Source organism: Rhopilema esculentum, chromosome 10, assembly GCF_057945365.1.
Source record: "Rhopilema esculentum isolate cy_ngs chromosome 10, ASM5794536v1, whole genome shotgun sequence".
Classification (NCBI taxonomy): Eukaryota; Metazoa; Cnidaria; class Scyphozoa; order Rhizostomeae; family Rhizostomatidae; genus Rhopilema; species Rhopilema esculentum.
In genome coordinates this window covers 5,086,273-5,103,845 of record NC_142824.1, presented here as the reverse complement: position 1 = coordinate 5,103,845, position 17,573 = coordinate 5,086,273, and the positions used below count along the sequence as shown (strand labels likewise).

Below are 17,573 nucleotides of genomic sequence, written 5' to 3'. Positions count from 1 at the left end.
TGAATGGACCACTGCTTTGATAGCATGAGGACGTGGCTTAAGTTCTTTAGGCAAGCTCATTCTATTACTTTGAAATTAAAAAAATTTACTGTGAAAGCAACTCTGTTTAGGCAACCTTCTCTCGAAAAACAAGCTTTTAAGTCCGAGTTTCCGAAATTCAACGACTCATTCAATCATTGACTTGTTTTAAATTTCTTAAATACCTTCGCTGCTTCTCATTGCAAGTCTTAAACTGATGTAATCCATTCCAGATTTAATTATTTTCAAATGTAACCTTTCAATTCTATTGCAATTTAGATAATGTCTTCAAAACAGTATCTGTATTCCTGATAAGACCTAGCAAGTGATGTCAAAAGTTCTTTACTGACGAACATAACCATTCTGGAGATTTTGTCTGTAAATATTATCAACTGCCCTTAAAATATTCCTTAGTTTGTTTTTACATGTTCAGGAATTACTACATCTGAATTTTTCAGCAAAACAGATAGTGACGGGAATTCTTTATAAAGGATGCTGATAAGGAAAATCTAATATATGATGCGTGTAAAAGATAGAGATCACCTGAAAATCGTCAAAATAACGTTCAACACTTTTGTTTCAAAATATTTTGCATGATCAGGAGGCACTTCAAATAATCTTTCAAATCAAATCAGTAACTTTTATTGACTACATGGCAGATTAAGAAATACTACCATCCATCTACGCCCTATTGTTAGAGCCCATTGAATATTCCTGAAAAACTTAGAATTCGATTTAGAAAAGATATGAAGGACACCTACCAGAACAGGAGACTCCGTTTCCTGTAAATCCACTCTTGCAAGCACACACAAAGGATCCTTCGGTATTGCTACAGGTTGCATTGGAGTGACAGTTATGGGTTCCAAGTGTACATTCATTAATATCTTAAAAAAGAAATAAGATTCTTAAGCAAATATCAAACAGGGATAATAATTCTAGAGAAAAGCAGGAAAAACATGTTAACAAGAAATAGGAGTAAAATAAATTTATTCAATCGGGCAACTTACCAGAACATGTGGTTCCACTTCCTGTAAATCCACTGTTGCAAGCACAAGTGAAAGAGCCTACTGTGTTGGTACATGTTGCATTTGAGTGACAATTATGGGTTCCAAGTGTACATTCATTGTTGTCTTAATAAAAAATAACATATCTAAGTAAATGCTTTATAGGGAAAATGACAATGAAGTGGAAAAGAAAAAAAACAAACTGTTTAGTGGTTTAGGATCATGAAATGGCTTTCAATAAGGCAAACATTTTTAAAAGATGCCTATACATTACGTCTGACATTCTACCGTGAATAAAGCGGTAGGGTAGAGATCGAAAATTTTAGGCTAGTAAATATGATAGCAACACCTTTCGGCCTATTGGCGGAGCCTGATCATCCTTCAATCTAGAAACTTTGAAAAAGATGTACATTCAATTGAGAAACCTTTTGATTCTTGAATTGAAGGGCCTATAGTTAGCCTCGAACTCCTTCTGTAATATTTTCTTTACGCAAGAAGCACCGTCTTGGCAAACCTAACAAGCATATGATCATATTTCCGACTGACCTGAGGAACCAAAACAAGGTCAATGTCAAATTAACTAAATACAAAAAATTGATACCAATCAACTTACCAGAACATGTGGTTCCACTTCCTGTGAATCCATTGTTGCAAGCACAAGTGAAAGAGCCTTCTGTGTTGGTACATGTTGCATTTGAATGACAATTATGGGTTCCAAGTACACATTCATTGTTGTCTTAATAAAAAAATTCAGGGTGGTAAATAAAGGTTTAGTAGGAATAAAAATTACAAAAAATTGGTGATAGGTTCATTTTTCTTATAAACAGGAAAAGGCAGGAAACAAATTCGATAAGGAAACTCACCAGAACACGTTGTTCCGTCTCCTGTAAATCCACTCTTACAGGCACAGGTGAAAGAGCCTTTGGTGTTTGTACAAGTTGCATTTGAGTGACAGTTATGGGTTCCAACAGGACATTCGTTGAAATCTAGAAAAGTTATTTAGTATTAAAGAACTTAAAATAGATTACCAAAATAATATCTGCCTCTTGAATAAGTTTGTTTTTGGCGAATCGCTCACAGTTTTCTTATCAAAATGCCTTTACCACTACAGTTGAAGTATTTATCATGTCCTGTGTAGACCTGTAAAACACTTTCTAAATGGATGGATGGCTGTTTTGACAACATGAAGGTGTGGTTTAAGACCTATTTCTTTGAAATAAAAAAATTGACTGTGAAATCAACTCTTTCCAGGCAACCACCTCTCAGAAAAGAAGCTTTCGAGTCCGAATTTCCGAAATTCAACGACTCATTTAATTCATTGATATCTTAAAGAAGAATTACGATTCCTAAGCAAATATAAAACAAGCATAATAATTCCAAAGATAACCAGTAAAAATAAATTAGGGGCTATTGAGCAACCGGCATGCTTAGCGGCAGTCGTCTTGAGTAAATAACTGCGATTTGTATTTTCGTGCAGTGCTATATTGAACCGGTCTTATCAAATATAGTAGCAAAGCGTGCCGGTAGCGCAAAAGATTTTTTTAAAAAAGGAAAAAAAGAAATCCGTTCAACGAAGCAACTCACCAGAACATGTGGTTCCACTTCCTGTAAATCCACTGTTGCAAGCACAAGTGAAAGAGCCTACTGTATTGCTACATGTTGCATTGGAGTGACAATTATGAGTTCCAAGAGTACATTCATCGTTGTCTGAATGAAAAAAGAGAAATAGTGTGAAAATGATAAATAATGTTTGCTTTTTTCAAAGCCATTGAAAATGATAAAAAAGGATAAAACCTCGTGAAGAAGTAGGGAAGAGGCATTGCTAGATAAAAAGAAAGGAAAAATATTTTGAAGGAATTGAGTCATGAAAAAATGGATTGGGTATTCCCTAACTGCCAAATAACGCTGAGTCATGGTTTTCATGACTGTAATGCCGTTGGTTGACCTGGAACTGGTCACATGAACTCATCTCGTATTGATTGTCAAAACAATTTTCATCAAAAGCAAATTGACAACAACGGATGCAAATATCACATGAAAAAGCAGCGATCAAGCCGAATCCAAATTACCCCCTATAGAAAAGGCCAATCTACCATGACTCAATGCCTTTAAGCAAAGCAACTCACCAGAACATGTGGTTCCACTTCCTGTAAATCCACTGTTGCAGGCACAAGTGAAAGATCCTACTGTATTGGTACATAATGCATTTGAATGACAATTATGGGTGCCAAGAGTACATTCGTCGTTGTCTGGAAAAAAAAGAAAATAGGTGTCTAAATGCAAAAAAGGTTTAAAACTCGATAGGAAGATGGGAAGAGGAATTACAAAAGAGCAAAGTTATAAAAAGGAATCATTTCAGGCAAAGCAACTCACCAGAACATGTTGTTCCACTTCCTGTAAATCCACTGTTGCAAGCACAAGTGAATGATCCTACTGTGTTGGTACATAATGCATTTGAATGACAATTATGGGTGCCAAGAGAACATTCGTCGTTGTCTGAATGAAAAAAGAAAATAAGTGTCTGAATGCAAAAAAGGTTTGAAACTTGGGAAGAAGGGGGGAAGTGGAATTGCAAAAAAGCAAAGAAAGGAAAAAGAAACATTTTAAGCAAAGCAACTCACCAGAACATGTGGTTCCACTTCCTGTAAATCCACTGTTGCAAGCACAAGTAAAAGATCCTACTGTATTGGTACATAATGCATTTGAATGACAATTATGGGTGCCAAGAGTACATTCGTCGTTGTCTGGAAAAAAAAAGAAAATAGGGGTCTAAATGCAAAAAAGGTTTAAAACTCGATAAGAAGAAGGGAAGAGGAATTACAAAAGAGCAAAGTTATAAAAAGGAATCATTTCAGGCAAAGCAACTCACCAGAACATGTTGTTCCACTTCCTGTAAATCCACTGTTGCAAGCACAAGTGAATGATCCTACTGTGTTGGTACATAATGCATTTGCATGACAATTATGGGTGCCAAGAGTACATTCGTCGTTGTCTGAATGAAAAAAGAAAATAAGTGTCTGAATGCAAAAAAAGGTTTGAAACTTGGGAAGAAAGGGGGAAGTGGAATTGCAAAAAAGCAAAGAAAGGAAAAAGAAACATTTTAAGCAAAGCAACTCACCAGAACATGTGGTTCCACTTCCTGTAAATCCACTGTTGCAAGCACAAGTAAAAGATCCTACTGTATTGGTACATAATGCATTTGAATGACAATTATGGGTGCCAAGAGTACATTCGTCGTTGTCTGGAAAAAAAAAGAAAATAGGGGTCTAAATGCAAAAAAGGTTTGAAACTCGATAAGAAGAAGGGAAGAGGAATTACAAAAGAGCAAAGTTATAAAAAGGAATCATTTCAGGCAAAGCAACTCACCAGAACATGTTGTTCCACTTCCTGTAAATCCACTGTTGCAAGCACAAGTGAATGATCCTACTGTGTTGGTACATGCTGCATTTGAATGACAATTATGGGTGCCAAGAGTACATTCGTCGTTGTCTGAATGAAAAAAGAAGATAAGTGTCTGAATGGAAAAAAAGGTTTGAAACTTGGGAAGAAGAAGGGAAGAGGAATTACAAAAGAGCAAAGTTAGAAAAAGGAATCATTTCAAGCAAAGCAACTCACCAGAACATGTGGCTCCACTTCCTGTAAATCCACTGTTGCAAGTACAAGTGAATGATCCTACTGTGTTGGTACATGCTGCATTTGAATGACAATTATGGGTGCCAAGAGTACATTCGTCGTTGTCTGAAAGAAAAGAGAAAAATAATTGTCTAAATGCAAAAAAAGTAAATAACTCGGGAAGAGGAAGGGAAGAGGAATTACAAAAGAGCAAAAGAAGGAAAAAGAAGCATTTTAAGCAAAGCAACTCACCAGCACATGTTGTTCCACTTCCTGTAAATCCACTGTTGCATACACAAGTGAAAGATCCTACTGTATTGGTACATGCTGCATTCGAATGACAATTATGGGTGGCAAGAGTACATTCGTCGTTGTCTGAATGAAAAAAGAAAATAAGTGTATAAATGCAAAAAAGGTATAAAACTTGGAAAGAAGAAGGGAAGAGGAATTACAAAAGAGCAAAGAAAGGAAAAAGAAACATTTCAAGCAAAGCAACTCACCAGAACATGTGGTTCCATTTCCTGTAAATCCGCTGTTGCAAGCACAAGTAAAAGATCCTACTGTATTGGTACATGCTGCATTCGAATGACAATTATGGGTGCCAAGAGTACATTCGTCGTTGTCTGAATGAAAAAAGAAAATAATTGTCTAAATGCTAAAAAGGTATAAAACTCGGGAAGAAGAAGGAAAGAGGAATTACAAAAGAGCAAAGAAAGGAAAAAGAAACATTTCAAGCAAAGCAACTCACCAGAACATGTGGTTCCATTTCCTGTAAATCCGCTGCTGCAAGCACAAGTAAAAGATCCTACTGTATTGGTACATGCTGCATTCGAATGACAATTATGGGTGCCAAGAGTACATTCGTCGTTGTCTGAAAAAAAAAAAGAAAATAAGTGTCTAAATGCAAAAAAGGTTTAAAACTCGAGAAGAAGAAGGGAAGAGGAATTACAAAATAGTAGAGAAAGGAAAAAGAAACATTTCAAGCAAAGCAACTCACCAGAACATGTGGTTCCATTTCCTGTAAATCCGCTGTTGCAAGCACAAGTGAAAGCTCCTACTGTATTGGTACATGCTGCATTCGAATGACAATTATGGGTGCCAAGAGTACATTCGTCGTTGTCTGAAAGAAAAAAGAAAATAAGTGTCTAAATGCAAAAAAGGTTAAAAACTCGGGAAGAAGAAGGGAAGAGGAATTACAAAATAGCAGAGAAAGGAAAAAGAAACATTTCAAGCAAAGCAACTCACCAGAACATGTGGTTCCATTTCCTGTAAATCCGCTGTTGCAAGCACAAGCAAAAGATCCTACTGTATTGGTACATGCTGCATTCGAATGACAATTATGGGTGCCAAGAGTACATTCGTCGTTGTCTGAATGAAAAAGGAAAATAATTGTCTAAATGCTCAAAAGGTATAAAACTCGGGAAGAAGAAGGAAAGAGGAATTACAAAAGAGCAAAGAAAGGAAAGAGAAACATTTTAAGAAAAGCAACTCACCAGAACATGTTGTTCCACTTCCTGTAAATCCATTGTTGCAAGCACAAATGAAAGATCCTACTGTATTGCTACATAATGCATTTGAATGACAATTATGGGTGCCAAGAGTACATTCGTCGTTGTCTGAATGAAAAAAGAGAAAGAAATGTCTAAATGGTAAAAAGGTATAAAACTCGGGAAGAAGAAGGGAAGAGGAATTACAAAAGAGCAAAGAAACGAAAGAGAAACATTTTAAGAAAAGCAACTCACCAGAACATGTGGTTCCATTTCCTGTATATCCGCTGTTGCAAGCACAAGTGAATGATCCTACTGTGTTGGTACATAATGCATTTGAATGACAATTATGGGTGCCAAGAGTACATTCGTCGTTGTCTGAATGAAAAAAGAAAATAAGTGTCTAAATGCAAAAAAGGATTGAAACTCGGGAAGAAGAAGAGAAGAGGAATTACAAAAGAGCAAAGGAAAGAAAAAAAACATTTCAAGCAAAGCAACTCACCAGAACATGTTGTTCCACTTCCTGTAAATCCACTGTTGCAAGCACAAGTGAATGACCCTACTGTGTTGGTACATAATGCATTTGAATGACAATTATGGGTGCCAAGAGTACATTCGTCGTTGTCTGAATGAAAAAAGAAAATAAGTGTCTAAATGCAATAAAAGGTTTAAAACTCGGGAAGAAGAAGAGAAGAGGAATTTCAAAAGAACAAAGAAAGGAAAAAGAAACATTTTAAGAAAAGCAACTAACCAGAACATGTGGTTCCACTCCCTGTAAATCCACTGTTGCAAGCACAAGTGAATGATCCTACTGTGTTGGTACATAATGCATTTGAATGACAATTATGGGTGGCAAGAGTACATTCGTCGTTGTCTGAATGAAAAAAGAAAATAAGTGTATAAATGCAAAAAAGGTATAAAACTTGGAAAGAATAAGGGAAGAGGAATTACAAAAGAGCAAAGGAAGGAAAAGGAAACATTTCAAGCAAAGCAACTCACCAGAACAAGTTGTTCCACTTCCTGTAAATCCATTGTTGCAAGCACAAGTGAAAGACCCTACTGTGTTGGTACATGTTGCATTTGAATGACAATTATGGGTGCCAAGAGTACATTCGTCGTTGTCTGAAAGAAAAGAGAAAATAAGTGTATAAATGCAAAAAAGGTATAAAACTTGGAAAGAAGAAGGGAAGAGGAATTACAAAAGAGCAAAGGAAGAAAAAGGAAACATTTCAAGCAAAGCAACTCACCAGAACATGTTGTTCCACTTCCTGTAAATCCACTGTTGCAAGCACAAGTGAATGATCCTACTGTATTGGTACATGTTGCATTTGAATGACAATTATGGGTGCCAAGAGTACATTCGTCGTTGTCTGAATGAAAAGAGAAAGATAAGTGTGTAAATGCAAAAAAGGTATAAAACTTGGAAAGAATAAGGGAAGAGGAATTACAAAAGAGCAAAGGAAGGAAAAGGAAACATTTCAAGCAAAGCAACTCACCAGAACAAGTTGTTCCACTTCCTGTAAATCCATTGTTGCAAGCACAAGTGAAAGACCCTACTGTGTTGGTACATGTTGCATTTGAATGACAATTATGGGTGCCAAGAGTACATTCGTCGTTGTCTGAAAGAAAAGAGAAAATAAGTGTATAAATGCAAAAAAGGTATAAAACTTGGAAAGAAGAAGGGAAGAGGAATTACAAAAGAGCAAAGGAAGAAAAAGGAAACATTTCAAGCAAAGCAACTCACCAGAACATGTTGTTCCACTTCCTGTAAATCCACTGTTGCAAGCACAAGTGAATGATCCTACTGTATTGGTACATGTTGCATTTGAATGGCAATTATGGGTGCCAAGAGTACATTCTTCGTTGTCTGAATGATAAGAGAAAGATAAGTGTGTAAATGCAAAAAAGGTATAAAACTCGGAAAGAAGAAGGGAAGACGAATTAAAAATAGCAAAGGAAAAAAAAAAGGAAACATTTCAAGCAAAGCAATTCACCAGAACATTTTGTTCCACTTCCTGTAAATCCACTGTTGCAAGCACAAGTAAATGATCCTACTGTATTGGTACATGTTGCATTGGAGTGACAATTATGGGTGCCAAGAGTACATTCGTCGTTGTCTGAATGAAAAAAGAAAAATGATTGTCTAAATGCAAAAAAGGGATGAAACTCGTGAAGAAGGGGGGAAGTGGAATTGCTAAATAAAAAAGAGAGGAAAGGAACATTATAAGCAGAGCAACTTACCAGAACATGTTGTTCCACTTCCTGTAAATCCATTGTTGCAAGCACAAGTGAAAGATCCTACTGTATTGGTACATGTTGCATTGGAGTGACAATTATGGGTGCCCAGAGTACATTCATTGTTGTCTGAATAAAAAGAGATAGTTGTATGTTAGGATGTTTAACAGGGATAAAGCTTGAGAAGAAGTATGTAACAAAAGCATTGGAAAATAAGTAACAAAAGAAAAAAGATATTTTCAACAAAGATACTTACCAGAACATGTGGTTCCATTTCCTGTAAATCCACTGTTGCAAGCACAAGAGAAAGAGCCTTCTGTGTTGGTACATGTTGCATTTGAATGACAATTATGGGTGCCAAGAGAACATTCATTGTTGTCTGAATGAAAAGAGAGAGTTGAATGTTAAGATGTTTAACAGGGATAAAGCTTGCGAAGAAGAATGGGACAAAAACATTGGAAAATAAATAGGACAGGAAAAGAGATATTTTCATTAAAGGTACTTACCAGAACATGTGGTTCCATTTCCTGTAAATCCACTGTTGCAAGCACAAGAGAAAGAGCCTTCTGTGTTGGCACATGTTGCATTTGAGTGACAATTATGGGTTCCAAGAGTACATTCGTCGTTGTCTGAATGAAAAAAGAAAAATAATTGTCTAAATGCAAAAAAGGGATGAAACTCGTGAAGAAGGGGGAAGTCGAATTGCTAAATAAAAAAGAGAAGAAAAAGAAACATTTTAAACAAAGCAAATCACCAGAACATGTTGTTCCACTTCCTGTAAATCCACTGTTGCAAGCACAAGTGTAAGAGCCTTCTGTGTTGGCACATGTTGCATTTGAGTGACAATTATGGGTTCCAAGAGTACATTCATTATTGTCTGAATAAAAAGAGAGAGTTTAATGTGAAAGTGTTTAATAAGGATAAAGCGTGTGAAGAAGAATTGGACAATAGCATTGGAAAATAAGTAACACAGGAAAAGATATATTTTGAACAAACGTATTTACCAGAACATGTGGTTCCATTTCCTGTAAATCCACTGTTGCAAGCACAAGAGAAAGAGCCTTCTGTGTTGGCACATTTTGCATTTGAGTGACAATTATGAGTTCCAAGAGTACATTCATTGTTGTCTGCATAAAAAAGGGAGAGTTCAATGTGAAGATGTTTAACAGGGATAAAGCTTGTGAAGAAGAATGGGACAAAAACATTGGAAAATAAGTAACACAGGAAAAGAGATATTTTCATTAAAGGTACTTACCAGAACATGTGGTTCCATTTCCTGTAAATCCACTGTTGCAAGCACAAGAGAAAGAGCCTTCTGTGTTGGTACATGTTGCATTTGAATGACAATTATGGGTGCCAAGAGAACATTCATTGTTGTCTGAATGAAAAGAGAGAGTTGAATGTTAAGATGTTTAACAGGGAAAAAGCTTGCGAAGAAGAATGGGACAAAAACATTGGAAAATAAATAGGACAGGAAAAGAGATATTTTCATTAAAGGTACTTACCAGAACATGTGGTTCCATTTCCTGTAAATCCACTGTTGCAAGCACAAGAGAAAGAGCCTTCTGAGTTGGCGCATGTTGCATTTGAGTGACAATTATGGGTTCCAAGAGTACATTCGTCGTTGTCTGAATGAAAAAAGAAAAATAATTGTCTAAATGCAAAAAAGGGATGAAACTCGTGAAGAAGGGGGAAGTGGAATTGCTAAATAAAAAAGAGAAGAAAAAGAAACATGTTAAGCAAAGCAAATCACCAGAGCATGTTGTTCCACTTCCTGTAAATCCACTGTTGCAAGCACAAGTGTAAGAGCCTTCTGTGTTGGCACATGTTGCATTTGAGTGACAATTATGGGTTCCAAGAGTACATTCATTATTGTCTGAATAAAAAGAGAGAGTTTAATGTGAAAATGTTTAACAGGGATAAGGCTTGTGAAGAAGAATGGGACAAAAGCATTTGAAAATAAATAAGACAGGAAAAGAGATATTTTCATTAAAGGTACTTACCAGAACATGTGGTTCCATTTCCTGTAAATCCATTGTTGCAAGCACAAGTGAAAGATCCTACCGTGTTGTTACAAGTTGCATTTGAGTGACAATTATGGGTTCCAAGAGTACATTCATTGTTGTCTTTATAAAGAAAGTTAAATCAGTAAATCAATGTTGAAATGGCGTACATGTTGTGGGTAAAAGGAGAATTGAGGGGAAGTAATGGATTCAGACGATTTTATAGAACGAGAAACTAAACTAGAAACCAATTTATAAACCAGTTGCTACTTGTGAATGTACACAAAGTATCACAGTCCAATAAATGTTCTGTATCTAGCATGCCTTCTGTTTAGAAAAGTTCTTTTCGTGGGTGATGGCATCAAATTTTTGCAAAAACCATTTCGTAGCGAATTGAATGATTTTCGTGAGCAATGACTCCCAATGAAATACGAGATGTGCTCTTTGAAATAATAAAAACCTCGACAATTTAAGGTACAAAGTTACGTGTTTTCACAGAAAACAGTAGTTGTTTAGCTCGTTCTATTTGGCAATTGTCGTAATTACTCGAAATTAAGCTGTGGCTTTTTTTCTCAAATGAAAACTTTAGACAAGTTTTCAATCGGCTTATTTCTGAAGTGTTTTCTGAGAAAAATTGGAAAAAATACGTGTGCCACTACGTTTAAAAAAATTGCAAGCTGATTTATAAAACCACAAATCCTATCAAATTCTAGTAGACCGACAGTTGCGAAGGTCAAAAACAACAATCAACAACAATAGGTGATTCTGCCATCGGGCAGCATTTACTAGACGACCTAGATTTTGGCAAAAACTATAATGGCCACATACTTCGGCTTATATGAGAGCCCGTTCGCATTTCCATCTAGCAGTTTTAGAATCTATCCACATAAAAAAGATAAGTTGGAAATATTTTCAATAGGCAAGCAGCACTGATTCCGTTTGCCCATAGAAAATGTAAGTTGTGGTGTCAACTACAATTTCCCTTTAAACTTTCGGAACAGCTCTTTTTCATAGGTTAGCTGGCTTTGGAGCATAAATCGCAAGCAAATATGCAGTCCTCTGGTTAAAGCATATCCGCCTGTTAAAGCATCATATCATATATCTTACCTCCACATGATGTTCCAGGTCCGGTATAACCACTATTGCAAGTACAGGTGAACGAGCCTGGAGTATTTGCGCATGCAGCATTTGGATGACAGCTATGTATTCCCATAGCACACTCGTCGGTATCTGAAAACAACACATAAAAATGTTTCAATATACAACCGCCCCTAAAAGCAAGAACATGCGAAATACATTCTTACCAAAATTTTAACTATTTAGTGTCCTTGAGTATGTCATACCTGTACATGATGTTCCATTTCCGTTAAAACCACTATTGCAAGCACAGGTGAACGAGCCTGCAGTATTTGTACATGCAGCATTTGAATCACAGTTATGCGTTCCTAATTTACACTCGTTTATATCTGAAAAAGAACACATAGACGCATGTCAGTAACATCAATTGCTAGGTGCAAAGGATCATAGTACACTAAGGGTCAGTGTTGACAGTAATTGATTTCACAAAGCCCTGTATTTCGATTGCTCTCTGATCGCCTAAGACGAACCACCATAAGTGAAAACACTTCGTTTTAAGCACCTGACAGAAAGAGCATCCACGAGATGAAAAATGATACTTGATTAAAAAGTCATACCTGAGCATGTTGTACCGTCTCCAGTGAAACCGTTGACGCATTGGCACATAAAAGAACCCGCTGTATTTGTACAGGATGCATTTGAATGACAGTTATGCGTATTCGTGGAGCATTCATTGATATCTAGAATAAAGAACAGACTTTTAATCAAAAGCAACTATCAAATACCGATGAAGGCACTTTATTGGAAGCATAAGCTGCTAAAATCAAACTGTGACGCAACGCTTTTCAAGTATGCGCAGGTCTACAATAAAACAAGCCGGTGGGTGAAGAAAGACAGGAATTGTAAAGCACCAGAAAAAAAGAGGAAAATAATTGCGAAATGAAGAAAATCCTTAATTCTGCAAGGGCAAACCCACCAAGCGCCTGTTTTCCCGCGTGGCTAACCAAATATATACTATTTGCATTACAGAAGACGAAAGCTTTATTAGTTGCTCACAGGCAACGATAATTTTCACGCACCGGTACAAAACGTTCCGTTGCCAGAATACCCATTGTTGCAAACACACGAGGATATTCCAGAATTCGTGACGCAATATCCGTTAGCATGACATTGTAACTGTGCACATTGTGAGGCGTCTAAAAAAGAAGGTGGTAATACACATTTTCGAAACTACTAACAAGGTTTGTGATTAGGCACAAAAAGGGGAAGAGACGGCGCCACGAAATTGAACCTGGGGGGACTAAGAATCAAGTTTACTGACATAGGAGGACCCACCATGGTTGGGTCCGACGCGAAATAAATTTTTTGAAATTAAGCCTTCTAGAATGGCTAAAAATTCATCTTCAGGACTAAAATTTAACAAAATACCAAACCGCTCAGAATAGACAGTGCGACGGTTCTCAGAAAAACATTTGATTATTGCTTTTTAGAAAAAATTTGGGAGGGGAGGAGCCATTGGTTCAGAGTGCACATCTCGAAGATGCTGAATTGACTGAGAGAATTTTACTTCCTGAACACACATGTGCATCTTCTTTCTCTCGAGGCCATGATTACACATTAAAAATGACATTGCAATCATAGAGGGAGTTATCTACTGAATTGATGCAAATAAAAGAGAAATAATAGAAATCTACCTCAATATATTAGTAAATAGATCAAATAAAATCAAGCAGTATATAAACACTTTGTTCTCTTTTGATTTCATACTCTATTTTAAAAAGTAATAGAAAGAACGGTAAAAAACTTTGAACTTTCAAAAGCGGGGAGGGGGGAGGGGGCTTTAGCCTCAGCCCCCCTCCAGTGACGTCGTGCCTGAGGGGGTGGCAAAACAATATAATGAAAACATGGTAATATTAGGATAAAAATTGAAAAAATATATTGAGAGGTTTGAGAAATGTAGCTCAAAAAATTGGTTACTGTAAGCAAATGCAAATAAATCGGAAATAAAACAGCTAGGAGTGAAAAATAAAAGCTTTTATAATATGTAAAAGATAGAGAACCCTTCAGAAAACATTAAGTGGTTACTTACTAGCACAATTGCTGACACCATTTCCAATGAAACCAGAATCGCAAGTGCAAATAAATGAACCAATAGTATTACTGCAGGTAGCATTTGCATGACAGGTTGAAGAATTGCTACACTCATCTACGTCTGAAATAAATAAAAAATCTTCAATTAAGAATGAAATTCTAACTCATAAGGGCACCAAAGCTATATAGATATCTGCAGGTCACGTCCAAGGACCTCAATACCCACTGTTTGTATTCGGGAAGCAACGAAACGATACATTTTTGCAAATCATTTTATCAACCTCAGAATACTGAAAAGCTCGAGAAAGTCTTGAAAAACATACCAGCACACGAGATTCCGTCCCCAGTGAACCCGCTCTTGCATGCACAAGTGAAAGACCCTTCTGTGTTTGTACAAGTTGCATTAGAGTGGCAGTTATGAGTTCCGAGTGTACATTCGTTGTTGTCTGAAAATCATTTGGTTTCATTATAACATAAAAAGGATATGAATTAGAAAGAACACTTACAAAGAGTAATTATATAGTGAGGACAAACATAAATAAAATTAATAGTTTACCAGGGCAAGATGTTCCGTTTCCTGAAAATCCACTGTTGCAAGCACATGTGAACGAGCCTTCTGTGTTGGTACAATTTGCATTTGAGTGACAATTATGGGTACCAAGTGTACATTCATTGTTGTCTAGAAAATATTTAGATTTTCTTTATCAAGAAAAGCGCTATAAATATCCAAAGATAACGAAAAAATAGATCTTCTTACATAGTTAAAGTACAGTAGAGCTAATAAAGAAATCCTACCTGAGCAGGATGTTCCATTTCCAGTAAATCCATTCTTGCAGGCACACGTGAAAGAGCCTCCAGTATTGGTACAAGTTGCATTAGAGTGACAATTATGGGTTCCAAGAGAACATTCATCATTATCTAAGAAAATATTCAATACAATCACTTTCAAATATTTATAAAAGAATCCATATGCTGCAGGACGAAATGTTTAACGTACAAAGCTATGTAATGCAGACGTGATAATCTACGTATGGATAAATATATGTAAAAGAAATGACGAACCAGAACATGATGTTCCGTTCCCCACGAATCCACTGTTGCATGTACAAGTGAAAGAGCCTTCAGTGTTGGCGCACGTTGCACTTATGTGACAGTTATGTGTTCCAAGTGTACATTCATCATTGTCTACAAAGAAATTTTTTGTGAGGGACTTCGCTGCAAAAAGAATGTGTTAAAAAAAGGTTCCGAAAGAACAAGAGTTTTATTCTAGATGGAGCTAAAAATGTGTTATCACAAAAACTCACCTGAGCACATTGTTCCTTTCCCAGCAAAACCGTTTTTACAAGCACATGTGAAAGAGCCTTCAGTGTTGGTACAAGTTGCATTTGAGTGACAATTATGGACTCCGAGTGCGCATTCGTTATTGTCTGAAAAAAATTGTTTTTTGAATTATTTGCGATGTTTAACATAGAAGAGTGATTGTTATCTTTTATTAGTGAATTAAAGACATTTCACTCAAAATTAAGATTCATTTAAAAAAAATGACAAACCAGAACAAGTAGTTCCATTGCCGAAGAATCCGTTTTTGCAAGCACAGGTGAATGAGCCTTCCGTGTTGGTACATGTTGCATTGGAGTGACAATTATTGGTTCCAAGTGAACATTCGTTATTGTCTAAAAAGAATTGTTTCCAGTCATATATAAAGTAGGATCTTTCTACGAAGGGGTTTATGGTTAACATCGGGTAAAGAAATTTTCAAAACTTGAGACAAATGTAATGCCTAAGTGAAGTGAATAAAATTCACTTAATGTGGTGTCAGAGGAAAACGAAATACAGACGGCAGACAACAGGATCAGGATACATTAAGGAAGATAGATCAAGCTGGTATTATTAGAAAAAGGGTGAAAAAGTTACAATGATAAAACAACATTTTCAGCATCTGTCTTGATTCTAATCTAGCTAGAAAGGATATTCAAAGGTACTTACAACAGAATATCAAGAAAAATATTAAAGTTAAGCAAATGATGTACCAGAACATGTGGTTCCACTTCCAGTAAATCCACTCTTACAAGCACAAGTGAAAGAGCCTTCTGTGTTGGTACATGTTGCATTCGAGTGACAATTATGGGTTCCGAGTGAACATTCGTCGTTGTCTAAAAAACAAAATTGGTTGAAGTTACTTGAAAAACAGGTACACAACAAACTGTGTCTTCAGATAAAAAAGCTTAGTCAGGCCTACCGTATACTCGAGTGAAAACAACAAAACACAATTATGGGTATGCATTACCAAGGTAGTGAAAACGTATACGCAATTAAAGGTATATATTTCAAGAATTGTGCATAAAGCCAAAATGTAAAAATTGTCAGCAAAAACTAATTCTTAGCAAAAACTAAATCTAACTCTTTCAAACAAATTTATACATACAAAGAAATCACATATAAGATGCAAATTAGAAGTGAAAAGTTAATCTGGCTATTCATCATTCACCCATTGCACTTAAAATCATTCACAAAGCACTCATCGACTTTTCACATTAAGTTGACACTGCAAATTGTGAGACTCAAGAGTCAAGACTATGGATTCCCGAAGGAGTTATGTCCAAAATCATTCTAATGATTGCACGTCGGCATCACTATACAAATGCTTCCTTTACAAAGATAGGTTGCACTATCAAGAAAGTTTCCCTGAAAAAGACGACCTACCAGAGCAAGCACTTCCATTCCCCACGAAACCGCTCTTGCAAGCGCAAGTGAAGGAACCGTTCAAGTTTGTGCACGTGGCGTTGGCGTGACAATTATGTGTTCCGAGTGAACATTCATCATTATCTAAAAAAGGTTTCACACATTTTATAAAGGGAAGACTCGTGTAAAAACAGAAAAAAATCTCTTTTTCGATTAAGCAGAACAAATATTTTTAAAAAAATCCTACCTGAGCAGGATGTTCCGTTTCCAGTATATCCATTGTTGCAAGCACATGTAAAAGAGCCTTCTGTGTTGGTACAAGTTGCCTTTGAGTGACAGTTGTGCGTTCCAAGAGAACATTCGTTATTGTCTGGAAAAAGATACGTTTTAGAAAGAGTTTCGTTCGAAAACTAATATATAATCTAAAAAAAGAACAATCTTTAAGACAAATTAATCTAAATTGGTCTCAATCAAAAAATGAAATAAATGCAGCAAATAAAAATATACCTGCACATGCTGTTCCATTTCCAAAGAATCCGTTGTCACAAGCACACGTGAAAGACCCAGCGGTGTTGGCACATGTTGCATTTTGGTGGCAGTTGTGGGTCCCAAGCGAACACTCATTATTGTCTAAAAAAGTTTGGTTTCGTTATGAACAGAAAAGCCCGACATCTATTTTAGTCAAAATCGAAAATTTATTTACTGCCCTGAAATGGTGAGTGAAAATTCTTTAAGGAAAGCTTACCCGAACATGTTGTTCCATTTCCTGTAAATCCATTCTTGCAGAAACAAGTGAAAGAGCCTACTGTGTTGGTACAAGTTGCATTTGAGTGACAGTTGTGGGTTCCAAAAGAACATTCATCGTTGTCTTGAAAAAGAGAAGTTGCTTCGGGTTACTTACAAAGTTTTTCAATCGAAATACTCAGAGATAATCAATAAAAAGGGACAATCTTTTAAGTGCTTCTAAGGTCCAAAAATCACTAGATCTTTTTTGTTTGAAACCAATGTGAAAGTTTTCGCTGATTTCGGTGAATTAAATTATTTACGAAGATAGAATGTGAATATGCTGTTAAAAGGCTCGGAAAGTGTCAAAACACAGAATAGAAGAAAAACAAAGCATGCCTCCAGTGAAGTCAGGAGGTGCTGCTAATGTTGCTCGGGGAGCTTCAAAACACAATAGGCCTAATGAAACAGCTCGATAAAAGCCCATCTGGCTAGCGATGTGATTGAGCAAAAGCTAGTGTTGTATTAGGCGAAAGCAAAAATCATGGCGAGGAATGTTTAAACCTAGTACAACCAGGAAATAATAGCGCTTATTTCAATATTTTTCTAACGAGAGTTAGAAAGCTGCCGTCATAGCAAAC

The 17,573-nt window shown here is 36.3% G+C and overlaps 1 protein-coding gene across 1 annotated transcript in view; it reads right to left on the bottom strand.

The window, feature by feature from the left end:
- LOC135686902 (uncharacterized) overlaps nucleotides 1-17,573 on the bottom strand; it is a 156,789-nt gene that overhangs the window by 9,473 nt on the left and 129,743 nt on the right. Inside the window, exons 38-87 of the mRNA XM_089110652.1 lie at nucleotides 16,955-17,077; nucleotides 16,717-16,839; nucleotides 16,457-16,579; nucleotides 16,231-16,353; nucleotides 15,558-15,680; nucleotides 15,078-15,200; nucleotides 14,832-14,954; nucleotides 14,590-14,712; nucleotides 14,323-14,445; nucleotides 14,084-14,206; nucleotides 13,851-13,973; nucleotides 13,526-13,648; nucleotides 12,516-12,632; nucleotides 12,054-12,176; nucleotides 11,703-11,825; nucleotides 11,467-11,589; nucleotides 10,360-10,482; nucleotides 10,110-10,232; nucleotides 9,862-9,984; nucleotides 9,612-9,734; nucleotides 9,361-9,483; nucleotides 9,111-9,233; nucleotides 8,863-8,985; nucleotides 8,613-8,735; nucleotides 8,363-8,485; nucleotides 8,116-8,238; nucleotides 7,866-7,988; nucleotides 7,369-7,740; nucleotides 7,121-7,243; nucleotides 6,873-6,995; nucleotides 6,624-6,746; nucleotides 6,377-6,499; nucleotides 6,128-6,250; nucleotides 5,880-6,002; nucleotides 5,632-5,754; nucleotides 5,383-5,505; nucleotides 5,135-5,257; nucleotides 4,887-5,009; nucleotides 4,638-4,760; nucleotides 4,389-4,511; nucleotides 4,141-4,263; nucleotides 3,892-4,014; nucleotides 3,644-3,766; nucleotides 3,396-3,518; nucleotides 3,149-3,271; nucleotides 2,607-2,729; nucleotides 1,886-2,008; nucleotides 1,636-1,758; nucleotides 1,026-1,148; nucleotides 780-902 (exon numbers count right to left, since the gene is read on the bottom strand). Of these exons, the coding sequence (XP_088966778.1) occupies nucleotides 780-902; nucleotides 1,026-1,148; nucleotides 1,636-1,758; nucleotides 1,886-2,008; nucleotides 2,607-2,729; nucleotides 3,149-3,271; nucleotides 3,396-3,518; nucleotides 3,644-3,766; nucleotides 3,892-4,014; nucleotides 4,141-4,263; nucleotides 4,389-4,511; nucleotides 4,638-4,760; nucleotides 4,887-5,009; nucleotides 5,135-5,257; nucleotides 5,383-5,505; nucleotides 5,632-5,754; nucleotides 5,880-6,002; nucleotides 6,128-6,250; nucleotides 6,377-6,499; nucleotides 6,624-6,746; nucleotides 6,873-6,995; nucleotides 7,121-7,243; nucleotides 7,369-7,740; nucleotides 7,866-7,988; nucleotides 8,116-8,238; nucleotides 8,363-8,485; nucleotides 8,613-8,735; nucleotides 8,863-8,985; nucleotides 9,111-9,233; nucleotides 9,361-9,483; nucleotides 9,612-9,734; nucleotides 9,862-9,984; nucleotides 10,110-10,232; nucleotides 10,360-10,482; nucleotides 11,467-11,589; nucleotides 11,703-11,825; nucleotides 12,054-12,176; nucleotides 12,516-12,632; nucleotides 13,526-13,648; nucleotides 13,851-13,973; nucleotides 14,084-14,206; nucleotides 14,323-14,445; nucleotides 14,590-14,712; nucleotides 14,832-14,954; nucleotides 15,078-15,200; nucleotides 15,558-15,680; nucleotides 16,231-16,353; nucleotides 16,457-16,579; nucleotides 16,717-16,839; nucleotides 16,955-17,077 (6,393 nt within the window). The remainder of the gene's footprint in view (nucleotides 1-779; nucleotides 903-1,025; nucleotides 1,149-1,635; nucleotides 1,759-1,885; nucleotides 2,009-2,606; nucleotides 2,730-3,148; nucleotides 3,272-3,395; nucleotides 3,519-3,643; nucleotides 3,767-3,891; nucleotides 4,015-4,140; nucleotides 4,264-4,388; nucleotides 4,512-4,637; nucleotides 4,761-4,886; nucleotides 5,010-5,134; nucleotides 5,258-5,382; nucleotides 5,506-5,631; nucleotides 5,755-5,879; nucleotides 6,003-6,127; nucleotides 6,251-6,376; nucleotides 6,500-6,623; nucleotides 6,747-6,872; nucleotides 6,996-7,120; nucleotides 7,244-7,368; nucleotides 7,741-7,865; nucleotides 7,989-8,115; nucleotides 8,239-8,362; nucleotides 8,486-8,612; nucleotides 8,736-8,862; nucleotides 8,986-9,110; nucleotides 9,234-9,360; nucleotides 9,484-9,611; nucleotides 9,735-9,861; nucleotides 9,985-10,109; nucleotides 10,233-10,359; nucleotides 10,483-11,466; nucleotides 11,590-11,702; nucleotides 11,826-12,053; nucleotides 12,177-12,515; nucleotides 12,633-13,525; nucleotides 13,649-13,850; nucleotides 13,974-14,083; nucleotides 14,207-14,322; nucleotides 14,446-14,589; nucleotides 14,713-14,831; nucleotides 14,955-15,077; nucleotides 15,201-15,557; nucleotides 15,681-16,230; nucleotides 16,354-16,456; nucleotides 16,580-16,716; nucleotides 16,840-16,954; nucleotides 17,078-17,573) is intronic.